The sequence below is a fragment of the Chironomus tepperi genome, unplaced genomic scaffold (assembly GCF_022539635.2).
Source record: "Chironomus tepperi strain 1889 unplaced genomic scaffold, CSIRO-AGI_Ctep_v1 contig_124, whole genome shotgun sequence".
Classification (NCBI taxonomy): Eukaryota; Metazoa; Arthropoda; class Insecta; order Diptera; family Chironomidae; genus Chironomus; species Chironomus tepperi.
In genome coordinates, this window is record NW_027226246.1 from 152,524 (window position 1) to 165,933 (window position 13,410).

Sequence of the window (13,410 nt, forward strand, 5' to 3'; positions counted from 1 at the left end):
AAGCATTAATTTATATCATAGTTTAAGCTGAACGCTCTTAATGGTTTGCTTCATTCTAAGGACGTATATACGAAACACAGTTGAAGGTAGTTCCGGCTGACCGTTAGTTTGACTATGCGTTTTTTGGCTGAGCGTTTGTCCGGATAAGAGTTCTTCTAGCTAAATGCCAGATTGGCTAAGCGAACTTCTTACTAAGCTTTCATCCAACTGAGCATCCTTCTGGCTAAGCTTCCATCTGGTTGAAGGCACTTCTGTTTAGACTTCCGTTCAGCTGAGCGTTCTTTTGGCTAAGCGTCCGTTCAGCTGTGCGTTCTTCTAGCTAAGCGTCCGTTTGCCTGAGCGTTAGTTTGGATTAAAGTACTTCTGGCTAAGCTTCCATTTGACTAAGCGTTGACTAGGCCATCCATCCGACTGAGCATACATTTTTGGCTAAGCGTCAGTATGACTGAGCGTATTTCTGACCGAACGTCTATCCGGCTGAGCGAACTGCTGACTAAACATCTGAAAAGCTAAATTCTCTTCCAATTGCTAAACGTTCTTTCAGTCATTTTGCGAAAGATTTGCAGTTCAGATCTTTTCCAGCTATGCGTCCTCTCGGCTGAGCGTTCACTAATCTGATCACCGTTCCTTAACTGTTTTTTCCATGAATTTTCAAAATTCCAACAATGTCAAACAGACAAAACAACCTCAAAACTACTCCATTTCCTCCAAACAACCAGAAAAACTTTTCAAACAATCTCCTGCTTATTTTTATTGCTATTTCTTCTAAGTCCTTTGAAAATTTATGAATTTTCTCATTTTCATTTCAACATGTAGAAAAAATTTTTTTAACTTCCAGGCAATGAAACTTTTCACATTCATTAAAATTCTTTATTTCTTTATTCTTCTCATTTCAGCACTGGAGCCGCCAAAAATTATTGAGCATCCAATGGATGCAGTCGTGCCGAAACATGATCCCGTAACATTAAAGTGCAAGGCTGAAGGTTCCCCGTCGCCTGTCATTGAATGGTATAAAGACGGCTATCCATTAAAAATAGAACCGGGATCACATCAAATGTTTCTACCAACTGGTGACTTGTTCTTCCTTAAGGTCGTTCATTCACGTCGTGAGAGTGATGCTGGCGTTTATTGGTGTGAGGCGAGGAATGAACTTGGTGTGGCAAAAAGTCGTAATGCAACATTACAGGTTGCCGGTAAGTTGAAAGATTTTTTTATATTGAATTGAATGGGATTTATAGAAGGTGAAGTAAGGAAGGGTTTGGGAATTTGGAAAAGGGGGGTGTTTGTCTATGAAGTGTCTTTGTAACCAATAAGAACAGGTTTGCAGTTTTTATACAGCAAGCAACTTGAGAAGCAAGCAACATGGTAAAATTTGAAAATCTGAATCATTGAGTATTGTTAAAGCTGAGCGTCTTTAAAGCTGAGCGTCCTTAAAGCTGCGTGTTTTGGAAGCTAAGCATTATTAAAGCAGAAAATTATTAAAGCTGAGCGTTTTTTGAAGTTAAGCTTTGAAAGAGCTAATCGTATTAAAGCTGATAGCTGTTAAAGCTGAGAATTTTTAAAGCTGAGCATTGTTAAAGCTATGCGTTGTTAAAAGCTGAGCATTGTTACAGCTGAGCGTTTTAAAGTTAAGTATTGCTAACGGAAAAATAATTCAAACTGAGTATACTTAAAGCTGAAAACTTTATGGCTGAGCGTTGTTGAAGCTGAACGCTTTATGGCTGAACTTTACTAAACCTGAACATTATTTAAGCTTGTTCTTTGAATTTTTGCGTTTCTAAATAGTTTTAAATGATTTAATGATGCGCAATCTAATTATTCTTAAAGCTGAGCGTTCTTGAAATTGAGCACCATCAAAACTGATAGTCTATAATGCTAAGTATCTTTATATCTCATCCAATTCTCTTCTATATCACAAAATAATAGAATTCTCACTGAAAAAATGCGCTTAAATAATCGATTAAAAACCATTTCAACACTTCCGATACACTTTTTAACCCTTTTTGACCCTTTTTTCTATTACCCTCATTCTCACAATCTCTATTGTGACTTTTACTGACTTAAAGAAGTAATATTATATGAGAAAGTATTGCCTTTTTTTTGCACCCATCAATGAAATATGTTCAAATAAAGGAGGGCGAAAAAAAAATCAATTTAATTTATTTTTTACGCTTCCTATTTTCACACTACATCCAATTCAATACCATGACTGCCTTTTCACCATCATCATCGTAATTTTCGCAATGATATAATATTAAACACATTTTACATCCATAAATTGTAACTTGCAATGATATTGATGGGAAAGGTAAATAGTTTTATTTTTTATGCTGTTTTACTGCTGATGTTGTTGTAGTTATAAATCAATCTGAGAATGCAATTTGCAAGGTATATCGATGATATTTTATCGATGAGAAATAAATTCTTCAATTTAAATTCTCTCTCCGGCTTTTTTAATGATTTTCCGTTCTAATGGGAAAAATCGATTGATTTTTTTTTACTTATTGTGCTGGTAGGTGAAAGGTTATGTAATGTGTGAAATTATTGGGAATATAGGGAATGTTGGAGGCAGTCAGATGATTTTTGGAAGACGTTGGAAGAATTGGGAGTGTTTTTGATGACTTTTGATAGATTCAATGGCAATTTTTCAAAGATAAAAAGCTTTTACTGGAATTTGGGGGGTCTTTAGAGGACTGGTGGGTCCATAAAGTGATTATATGGCATTTTTTGCTGTTTAGAATACTCTTCAGATGACAAGACAGCTCCTCAAGTTACCAAAGGGCTCTTTATGTGGCAAACCGGCTCCACAGGTGACAAACGATCTCCTCAGGAGACAAACGGGTTCCTCATATGACAAACGGGCTTCTCAGGTGACAAACGGGCTCCTCAGGTGACAAACGAGCTCCATGGGAGACAAATGGGCTCTCCAAGTGACAAAAGGACTTTTCAGGTGACAAACGGACTCCTCAGGTGATCAATGGCTATTCAGATGAATTGACGGCACCCCACACATATTTTTCGCAGTTGTCCGACGTCATTGATTATTAACTTTGATTAATGACCTTATTAATTATGATAGCCAAAAATAGATCCCTAAATACATCTCCATAAATTTCCAAGAAGACATCATACTTGTTTTTGACTACTATATTACGTAAATCATGAAACCAAAAATATCCCAACATTAATATTGACCTTTAATGAACTTAGTCTACATGAAATTCACAATATTCCATCCAAACCATCTACATATCTCCCAAAACTTTCTGGAAATCCACCTACTCAAAATATATTCTTCTTCAACAACTTTTTAATCAAATTTTTCCACTAAACATCCTCGAATAAAGTCAGACATGCTCTCAACTATAGCAAAACATCTTCATCACAAAAATAGCAAAAAGACAGAAGGAATCTCAAGACTTCTTCTTCTTTTAATAACTTTCCATTCCAATAAAAATAATCACATCAAAAAATTATTTTCTGTTCATAAGGAAAATAAAAAGTCATAAAAAAAATTTGTTTTGTTCATAATGATTCCTACCCGACACCAATCATAATCTTAATAAGAAGAAATTTTTAAAAGCAAAATGTGAACGAATTGCCAGATTTATCGGGTGTCTGTTAAGACAATAATAAAGTTATTTTAGGTCGTGGTAATTAATTCGCATTTGGGGAATTCGTTGAATAACTATCAATTAAACACACAAGACACGCGGTTCATGGCATTTCCAAATATTTTTGGCGGTAGACTAGTGTGTCGCGCCACACAGGTTATCTGTCACTTCACTAGACCGTTTAGTTCCTACAGTTTATAGCTGAATTCGAATTTCGAACTACATGAAAGCTCAGAAAATTGCAAGGACACGTGAACGTCATGAGATCTAATATACCCCCTGCTATGTCCCTAGTTACAATTGATGTTCGCAAGATTCCGTTAAGAAACTTGGATATCCTTGAAAATATATGTGCCTTGCAATAGAGATACATTTAATGCCAAACACTTCAAAACTGCACTCAACACACGAACCAAGCTCGTAGCTAGAACAGCGAAATGAAAAAAAAATACTAGGAAAATTTAGCATGACTTGGGATTGAATCCTGGACTCTTGGCACACTCAAGGCCAACAGTCTGCCATTTAAGACACTTGCGCAATTTCAACCGCTTTTTATACCAGACAGTTAGCTCACTTATTAGCAAAATAATATTCATAATTGAGTATGATCAAGTATGTAAGCATGCTCATGAACCTCCTCCTTTTCATGAGCCTGATCCTTGTCTGTTCCTTTAAAATATTAATTTTAAGTTCCAAAAATGCGCCAAAAAATCCCCAAATTCCACCTTCAACTTAAAATTTTAAACAATTCTCCTTCGTTATTTTGACGATAAAGATAAATACTTTTTTAATGTGCCATCGCAATTACGCACATCACAGCAATGCCAACTAAAAAAAATACGAGCAGCAAGAAACATAAGCCAGCGAAGAGAAGAGCACGAAAATAAAAAATTGTGTGACAATGTAATTTATGATTAAGGTATCAGGTGACTTTTATTAAAATTGACACACTTAAGAGTGCCAACCAAAAAAAGTCTCTGTCGTTCTAATTTTTCCGCTTGGACAACAACAAGAGCAGCCAAAAAAATATATAAGAAGAAAACTTTGTTATCCTATAGGGATTTATGATCGTAAAACAACAAATGACAAAAGATGGAACGAGACAATATGTATGGCGTCAAGACGAGAAACTTTTTAAGTGGTTTAGGTGTTTGGTTGCAATCTACAAAAATACGTTAAGACGTCCTCTTTAATGCTTCATGAAGTTATTACTAAAATACACCTTGACTTGTATCGTATCATTCCTCATACCATAATATGATAAAATTATTTATTTTGATTCTATATTTTGAGCACATAGACATGTAGTGAGAAAATCTTATGAAGTATAAGACAAAAAAAGCAAATGATTTGGTCAATTGAGGTGGTTGAATTAGGGATTGAGAGGAACTGTAGCGCATTTAAAGGCTGGAATTGAATTTAACTTTTCAAAATTAAATTATTCATAAATTCTTGAAAAGGAACAGAATCTAGAGGATTCCAAGGTGGAGGCACGTCCTTTAAATTTCAATGAAGCTTGGACTCCAATGAAACCCGGACTGCACTGAAGCCTGGAGTCCAGTAAAGCTCGGATTCCAAAGAAGCTCTAGACTCAAATGATGCACGGACTCTAATCAAGCTCAGACTCTAATGAAGCCCGGAATCTAATGAAGCCTTGACTCTAATAACAGCTGGACTCCAATGAAGCATGGACTCTAATGAAGCTTGGACTCTAATGAAGCCCGGACTCCAATGAAACTCGAACTCTAATGAAGCCTGGACTCCAATGAAACTCGAACTCTAATGAAGCCTGGACTCCAATGAAACCCGGACTGCAGTGGAGCCCGGAGTCCAGTAAAGCTCGGACTCCAGTGAAGTCTGGACTCAGAAAGTCCTACCAAATTTGTAAAGGACCTAAAAATCAAAAAAAAAAATTTATTTGAAATGAAAACCTGCTCTGGAAAATTATATGGATTAGTAGGATTCGAACCTGAGCGTTTTTAGGAATTTCACACGATACTGAATTACTCATTCAATTCTTAGTGTCTTCCATTCTCACAAATTATACTTTTTGATATTAATGACAAAAATTCAAATTTAAAGTCTCAATACAACCATGATCAACTAAATTCTCAGACAAACTGCTAATATCTCAAACTTATTATCCACACCTTCTCCTCAAGTACACCCAGATTACATCAAAAAATCTCACCAGGAACAAGAAGATGGTGTTAAAGGCAAAGGCAACAATGATAATAAATGAATAAGAAAGGAAAAGTAGCAGGGCTTAACTTTGAGAGCTGTGCACGTATTTTTCCATTTACACGAGAAGCACAAAAAAAGTTCTAAGAAAGATTCTTTTTCTTCCTCCTTCCTGTTTTGTATTTTGGGACGATAAATCCCATTATGTTTATCATTCATAGGATTAGCATTGGCATTAAATGTTATAAACACAATTTTTGCAGGATGATGAGCACTCTTGAAAAGAAGGGGGTTTCTAGGGATGGAAACTGGCAATTTCGAGGACAAAAAGGCTTCAAAAAATGCAAATTTGGATGAAAAAAAATTAAACTGTGGATCAGACTGTGGATTTAAAGTTTGTAGAAAATATTTTGAAATTTTTGAAATTTTAAAATCCGTTACAAAATTAAAATATTCTGAAACAAATTGATAGGAATGAGAATTGATCCCATGAGCTATAGATTGCTTGTTACTCTATCCTCCGGGATACCGAGCCATATAAAGTCATGTTATATTTTAATTAATTTTTAAAAATATTTATGAATTTAAATTTTTTTCATGAGTGTAGAAAGAATCCCCAAAAATTCAAAAAAGCCAAAAATCTTCAAAATAATCAAAAATATTTCAAAACCTCAAAAAAATTTACCATCCCTTGACACCCCCCCAAAAAACCATATGACTCCTCAAATTGGCCTCCTTTCTATTTATATAGATGAAAAATAATCTAATAATGCAGCAGGTACTTGAGGGAATTAAGTCAAGACGATACATCTTAATCTCTGCCTGTTGGATTAATTCTTCATATTTCATATTTATCAAGCACAAGAAAGCATCACAACAATAATAATTATTATTATTAAGATGATGATATTTCAGAGGAAATCATTAAAACTTACAAGTGTGAGTTAAGGTTTGGCATTAAAAAAAAAGGCCTTAAGTAAATTTCTTACTCTTTTCTTTTTTTGGGATATATCTTTTGGGGCACATAGCAATTAAATGTTATATGATGGAGATAAATGCGGAGAGTATTTACTGTCTCATGACTATAAACGTATTTTCTCATATTTATATTGTGTATAAATTACGAGCGAATGTGGATCTATCCAGTGAATCATATAATTTAATTATGAAGTTAACCTTAAAGATGGAAACATTCCGTCCTACTCTTTAATAATGTTTTGATGCTGGAAATTTAAAAGGCGTTGTGAGGAGAATGTAGAACGGATTGGGTGGAGTTTTGTGATTTTTGGTGCAAAATCTTATTATGAAGGATTCGAACCTTTAATTTGTTGGCCATAGATCACACTTGATCTGTCCGGCCAACGAAGTAAGTGAGTTAGTAATTGTATTTGAAAAGGTTCCATATTGACCATTGTGATCAATCTTGCTGGTGAAATAGGTGAGATTATTAACTCAAATTTGGTATGGGAACCCGAAAGTCGTTGGTTCAAATTTAGTTTTATCCAAATTTGTCCTTTTTGGATGTTTTGATACTTCGACTGATTAATGAACGAGATCAAACCATGATTGGTCAGTTTGAATTAATATTGTTCAATACTAGCCTGTAGATTCATTATTTTGCACCTAGACCTTATCCACCATCAACCAAGACCTTATGTGGGCCATTCAATTATTACGAAACTCGAAAAAATGGACTTTTTGATCCAAGAGCGTTACGTAATAAGTGAACGGTCCTATGAAAATCTAGGTGATCGACGCTAAATTACTTACTGCAACCATGTTCCTATGTGGATACAACATAAGGCTTTCCATCTAAATGGATAAGATCGACGCTAAGAACAGCTTTAAATAAAAGCGCTTTAAATCCCCACATATTCAAGAAATTCATTAAAAAAGTATATTTTGCTATTGTTTAATTTGCTGCTTGCTGCCTGAATATTATTCATCCACATATTGTTCATACTCTAAATACATAATATTCATACAGATAAATTTATACGTCTGTTCACATTTATTTATTATACACGTACATATTAGTTGAGTTATGAGAAATATTGTAATAAGGAAACCACAAAAGTTTAGTGCGGTTAATAAGTAAGTAAGAATTTCTTATAATTCTTCAAAGAATAAGACGAAATGAGATGGGAAAGGCGAGAATGAGAAATAAGAAAATATGAAATTGTTAAAGTACAGAGATGAGCGTAATTGAGATCGTCATTTTTAGTATGAGATGAGGTAAGAATATTACTTGGAGCAAATAAATAAATAAATGTACTAATGTACGGAATTATTATCATGTGCGGGAGATGAAAAATTAGTTGGAATGAACGTTAAAGTTGAGGATTAATTTATCATAGCGCGTTTTTAATTTTCAATCATATTTTCATTTAAAAAATCTTAAAATTTTTCAATTTTTGAAAATATCTTATAAATTTAAATTTCAAATTTCTAAAATCAAATCTAAATTTTTTAATTCAAATTTTAATCTTTTAAATTCAAATTTCAAATTTTTTAATTCAAATTTCAGACTTTTTAATTCAAATTTCAAATTTTTAAATTCAAATTTTAAATTTTTTAAATACAAATTTAAATCTCTTAAATTCAAATTTCAAACTTTTAATTTCAAATTTCAATCTTTTAAATTCAAATTTCAAATTTCTAAATTCAAATTTCAAGCTTTTTAATTCAAATTTTAATCTTTTAAATTCTAATTTCAAACTTTTTAATTCAAATTTTAATCTTTTAAATTCAAATTTGAAACTTCTAAATCCAAATTTCAATATTTTAAAATCAAATTTAAAATTTCTAAATTCAAATTTCAAACTTTTAAAATCAAATTTCAATTTTGTAATTTAATAAATTCAAGTTTCAAAATTTTTAATTTAAATTTCAAAATTACTTTAAAATTTATTACTTTAAAATTTCTTAAAAAACCACTGCAAAACTTTCTAAAAGAACTTCAACTCAATGTCGTTCCCCATCCAAACTCCTCCAAAAAATACCATATTTTCCCTCCTCCATAAATCCACCTTCTAAATCCAAAGAAACAAGACAAGTTGAAACAACTTTATTATTATTAACAGTCACTGTATAGCATAAACTACACAAGCATATGTATAAACATTTTTAGATGTTGCATTTTCATGTTTAATTTAATTTTCATAAAATTTATGGCAATGGTATAAAAACATTCAGCAACATTTAGTAGAAAAGTTTTAAATTAAAAACTTCATTCATATGAATAATGTTTTATAATAAGCATAAATATAGTTGAAAGTGCTTTGATGGGAAATTTAGGACTGTTAAGTGACGAGCGGTTGGGGTTGAAGTTTTCCGGAAATATTTTTGAGGTGATTGACAGCTGTTGAACAGGATAAAGTTCAGAAATGTCGAAAATTATTAAAAAGTTTTAAAATTTTTGTGGATTTTTAAAATATTTTTTTCCGTAATTTTTGACAAAAAAAATTAAAATCAGCTCAAAATGCTCCCACAACCTCCCAACCCATGATCCCTACCCCCAACAACAATAACATCATTTTACAGCATTGAGTTAATTAACATTCTGTCTAAAATATTTTCCATGGTTTTAATTCAGTACAAAAAATTTTTTTCTCAAACTGTCGAAGTTCTTTGAATTTTGCGGTCAGACAGAGGAACTTTAATCTCTCACACTCAAAAAAAACTTCTTCATCTTCCTAAAATGTATTAAATTTTTGTGGTTTTTATCTTCATTACATTTCCCATAACTTACAGACACAGGCTATTTGATTTGATGAGTCAAGGTGTCTTAAAGGATGGATTTTGAGTGGTGTACGGGTGAATAAATTCATTAATTGATGTTCTAGTGGTAGCAGATGGATGGATGAATGGATGAGTTGGTGGATTTGTGGGAATATTGGAGGTTATGTTGGAGTGTTTGAAGTCAAAGAATCTGGTAGCAAAAAATTGATATTTTTAACAGAAAAGTCAAATTTCTGTTGATTTTTCATCAGTTCATCAGTAGTAAGGTGACTCGAAGTCTCTATTTCGACGAATGTTCGAGACCAAGTATAGGAACGAGACAAAGGCTTTGAACTTGTCCGAGTCGGGATCAAGAACGGGACCGAGACCGAGAACGGGATCGAAACCGAAAATGGGATCGAAATAGAGAACGGGATCAAGATCGGGATAAAGACTAAGAACGAACTGATGATGATAACTGGACTGAGACTGAGAACGGGATCGAAACTGAGAACAATCTCTAAAAGCTAATAAGCTTCAAAATAAGCAATTTTTGACCAATTTCTCTCAAATTGACAACACAAAATCTCAAATTCACCTCAAGACAAGCTATTTATCTCCAAAACAAATTCCATACCTAATTAATCAAAACATTCCACAATAATTTGTCTAACAAACTGTAAAAATAGCAATATTTTCTCATATTTGCTTTATAAAAATATTTAGAAACAGAAAATGAAAATAATTTTTAATGATTTTTGTTTTCACCAAAAAAGCCAGCACAAATTAAAACATTTTAATTTAAAAGTTTGCCGTTTTGCTGAGAATAAATCCTCACACAGAATAAACACACACGTCTTGAGTTGAATTATGAATGAATTTATTCAGTTAGAGAACTATTAAGAGGTTGGGTAGGATAAAGAAAACTAAACATATGAAGCTGTATGAAGACAAGTTGGGAGATAAAAGGAAATGTGAGGAAATAAGAAAGTTTGGAAATATGAGTTAAGCTTAGGATGGGATTTTAAGTAATATGAATGGAATGTTAAGTAGGGTCATAGCCAAAGGGGTATCCAAGAGCAGAAATGAGTCGATCTTTGTAGGATTTTTCGATATCCTTGCCTTAATATGGTTACTAGTTTCAAGGCATTGGATAAGCAGCATTGGCGTAGTGGTTAGAGTGTATGCCTACTAACCCTAATGACCCTAAAGACCAGGGTTCGATCCCAGAAAAGATCAAGTCAAATTCGGTGCTTTTTTTCAGTTTCTAGTCACACTAACTAAATTAATATTAAATTTGGCACCAAAATTCAAATTTTTGCCTTAATACCTTACCAAATCCCAACTACCCTAATCTATCCTTAACAATCCAACCATATTCACATCCAATTCCATCTTAATATTACAAATGCAATTCAGCTTCTTCTTCATATAAAACGTTGTTAACAACCATCATGAATACCCAAAAGGTTTACGTCACTTTAGTATAAGTTTGTCTTCTTCATCTTTTCAATTTTTGATGCTCTATGTCTTGTAAAGATTTGTTCCGACACGTATATAGTCACATTATACATTGAAAATAAGTTTTTCTGTGTCTTCTTCTTGGCTTTTTAATGCTGGATATATTTCGGAAAAAATAAGTTTGTTGAAGATTTGTGTTTGAATCCAGTGGTGGACAACCTGTTTTTTATGGGGCATTGTGATGGTAAGGATTAACAGGAACGGCACACGTAACGACACACTGTGATGGGAAGCCCAAATCGGAACAGCACACGGTATGCTGTTCATGGCATTTGTTTGGTGACACATTTGAGTGTCGGGACACCTAGGTTGGCCATCTCTGGCTTGAATATTTGTAGACGATACTTTAGTGTAAAAGAGGTTTGGGTTGTGGAGTCAATGAAGGAGATAAACGAGGAATTAACGAATAATTGGAAGAAATCTTTAAGAAAATCAATAAAAATCCTTAAAGATCCTTCACAATTCACTTCCAAAATTCACCTTATTCATCCACCAACAACTCAAACAACAACAAAATATCCCCAATTCACTCATATCAACATCCCACCAGCCAATAGCACATAAAGATGGAAAAAGAAGTAAAAAAAAGTTTCAATTGCAGTTGAATGGATTGAACAGGAAAGCGAAATAAAAATATATATTGGAAATAAATAATTTTACCATATCACGTAGACAGAAATAGATAAGCGAGATCGAGTTATATGAATCATCTCACACTACATGTGTACACATTATCCATAAAAATATGTTATGAATTTATGATTCACATTCATCATATGATAAGCCGCAATCAATCAATGAATTCAATATAGATTTTTCCTTTCCTTTTTTCATCCTCTGCCATGCTTTGCTTGTTACCACAAATCCACAATTTCATTACAATAATAATGACGTTGATTTCACGCTCAGCTGAAGTTGTGGAAAATTTATAAATAGAAATAGGATTGTCCTGATTAGATAAGGATTGGTTTTGAAACGCTTTTGCTGGTAGTTTTGGGGCATATGATGGATTGACTTAAAGGAAGAGTTATGACTTACATTCAGGATTGAATCGGTTGATATTAATAGATGATTAGACTCAACTTAGAATTCGCTCAGCTTTCAGATTGCACAACTTTAAGTTTGATCAGCTTTAGTTTCGCTCAGCTTTAGGTTCGCTCAGTTTTAAGTTCGCTCAGCTTTAGGTTCACTCAGTTTTAAGTTTGCTCAGCTTTAAGTTCACTCAACTTTGAGTTTGCTCAGCTTTAGGTTCGCTCAACTTTAAGTTTGCTCAGCTTTGAGTTCGCTCAGCTTTGGGTTTGCTCAGCTTTAAGTTTGCTCAATTTTGGATTTGCTCAGCTTCAGGTTCGCTCAGCTTTAAATTTGCTCAGCTATAAGTTTACTCAACTTTGAATTTGCTCAGATTTAAGTTCGCTCAGCTTTGAGTTTGCTCAGCTTTAAGTTAACCCTACTTTGAGTTTGCTCAGCCTTAGGCTCGCTCAGGTTTAAGTTCGTTCAAATTTAAGTTTGTTCAACTTTATAGTTGCTCAACTTCAAGGTAACTCAATGATAAGTTTGCCTTATGTTTTCCTTACTCTTATCAAGACATGACCATAATGACGATCAATTTCATAATCACTAGCCTCAAATAGACCTACCCAAAATTGAATCATTTACTCACGACCCAAAAAATCTCAGAAATTCACAGAGACAAGACATAGAAACCTTCAAAATCAATCCGTATCTATTCTTATTTTTTTCCTTGATAAATAATACCATAATACAGACTACAGAAATGAAAATCCATTCCTTTTTCGCATGCCAACTTGAAATTGAAATCAGAGAGAAATAGCGGAAAAAGGAAAGCGAGTCTATTGCCTGTAACAAAACATTGAAGTAAGGATAGAATGGGAAAATATTCAATGCTGGATTATTATTATTATCAAATTATATCTCAACAAATTTCTCTTTCCAAAAAACAGCTTTTGCTTCTTTTCATGCTCATTTCATAACATTACATTACTTATATTTTATTACATGACATGGCATACATAGCATGAGAAATTAGATGAATTGAGCTTGAGGATTGGAGTATTTGGGTTTTAAGCGCATTTTTATGGACGAGTGGTGCAGCTGACTCGGTATTAACAAATATGCTCGATCAGAGCTCGAAGTCAACTCAGACTTTGTAAGGAAAAGTAGACTTGAGTCGACTCGATTCCATACAAAATTCGAATCAACTTCAATCTCTGTGATCGATGTTATGTTGGTCTAGGTCTACAAAGGTCTTCCCTCGAGCAGCACAATGTGACTAACCTTATAGTTTGCCATAAAAATGGCTCCAAGTCAGCCATTAAGTTGCCATAAGGACAACTTTGCGTCTTATCGTTAACTC

At 33.4% G+C, this 13,410-nt stretch overlaps 1 protein-coding gene across 3 annotated transcripts in view; it reads left to right on the plus strand.

Annotated features, from left to right (window-relative positions):
- LOC139087526 (roundabout homolog 2-like) overlaps positions 1-13,410 on the plus strand; it is a 79,483-nt gene that overhangs the window by 51,505 nt on the left and 14,568 nt on the right. For all 3 annotated transcript variants that reach the window (XM_070636361.1, XM_070636359.1, XM_070636360.1), the window contains one exon: positions 897-1,193. In XM_070636361.1, the coding sequence (XP_070492462.1) occupies positions 897-1,193 (297 nt within the window). The remainder of the gene's footprint in view (positions 1-896; positions 1,194-13,410) is intronic.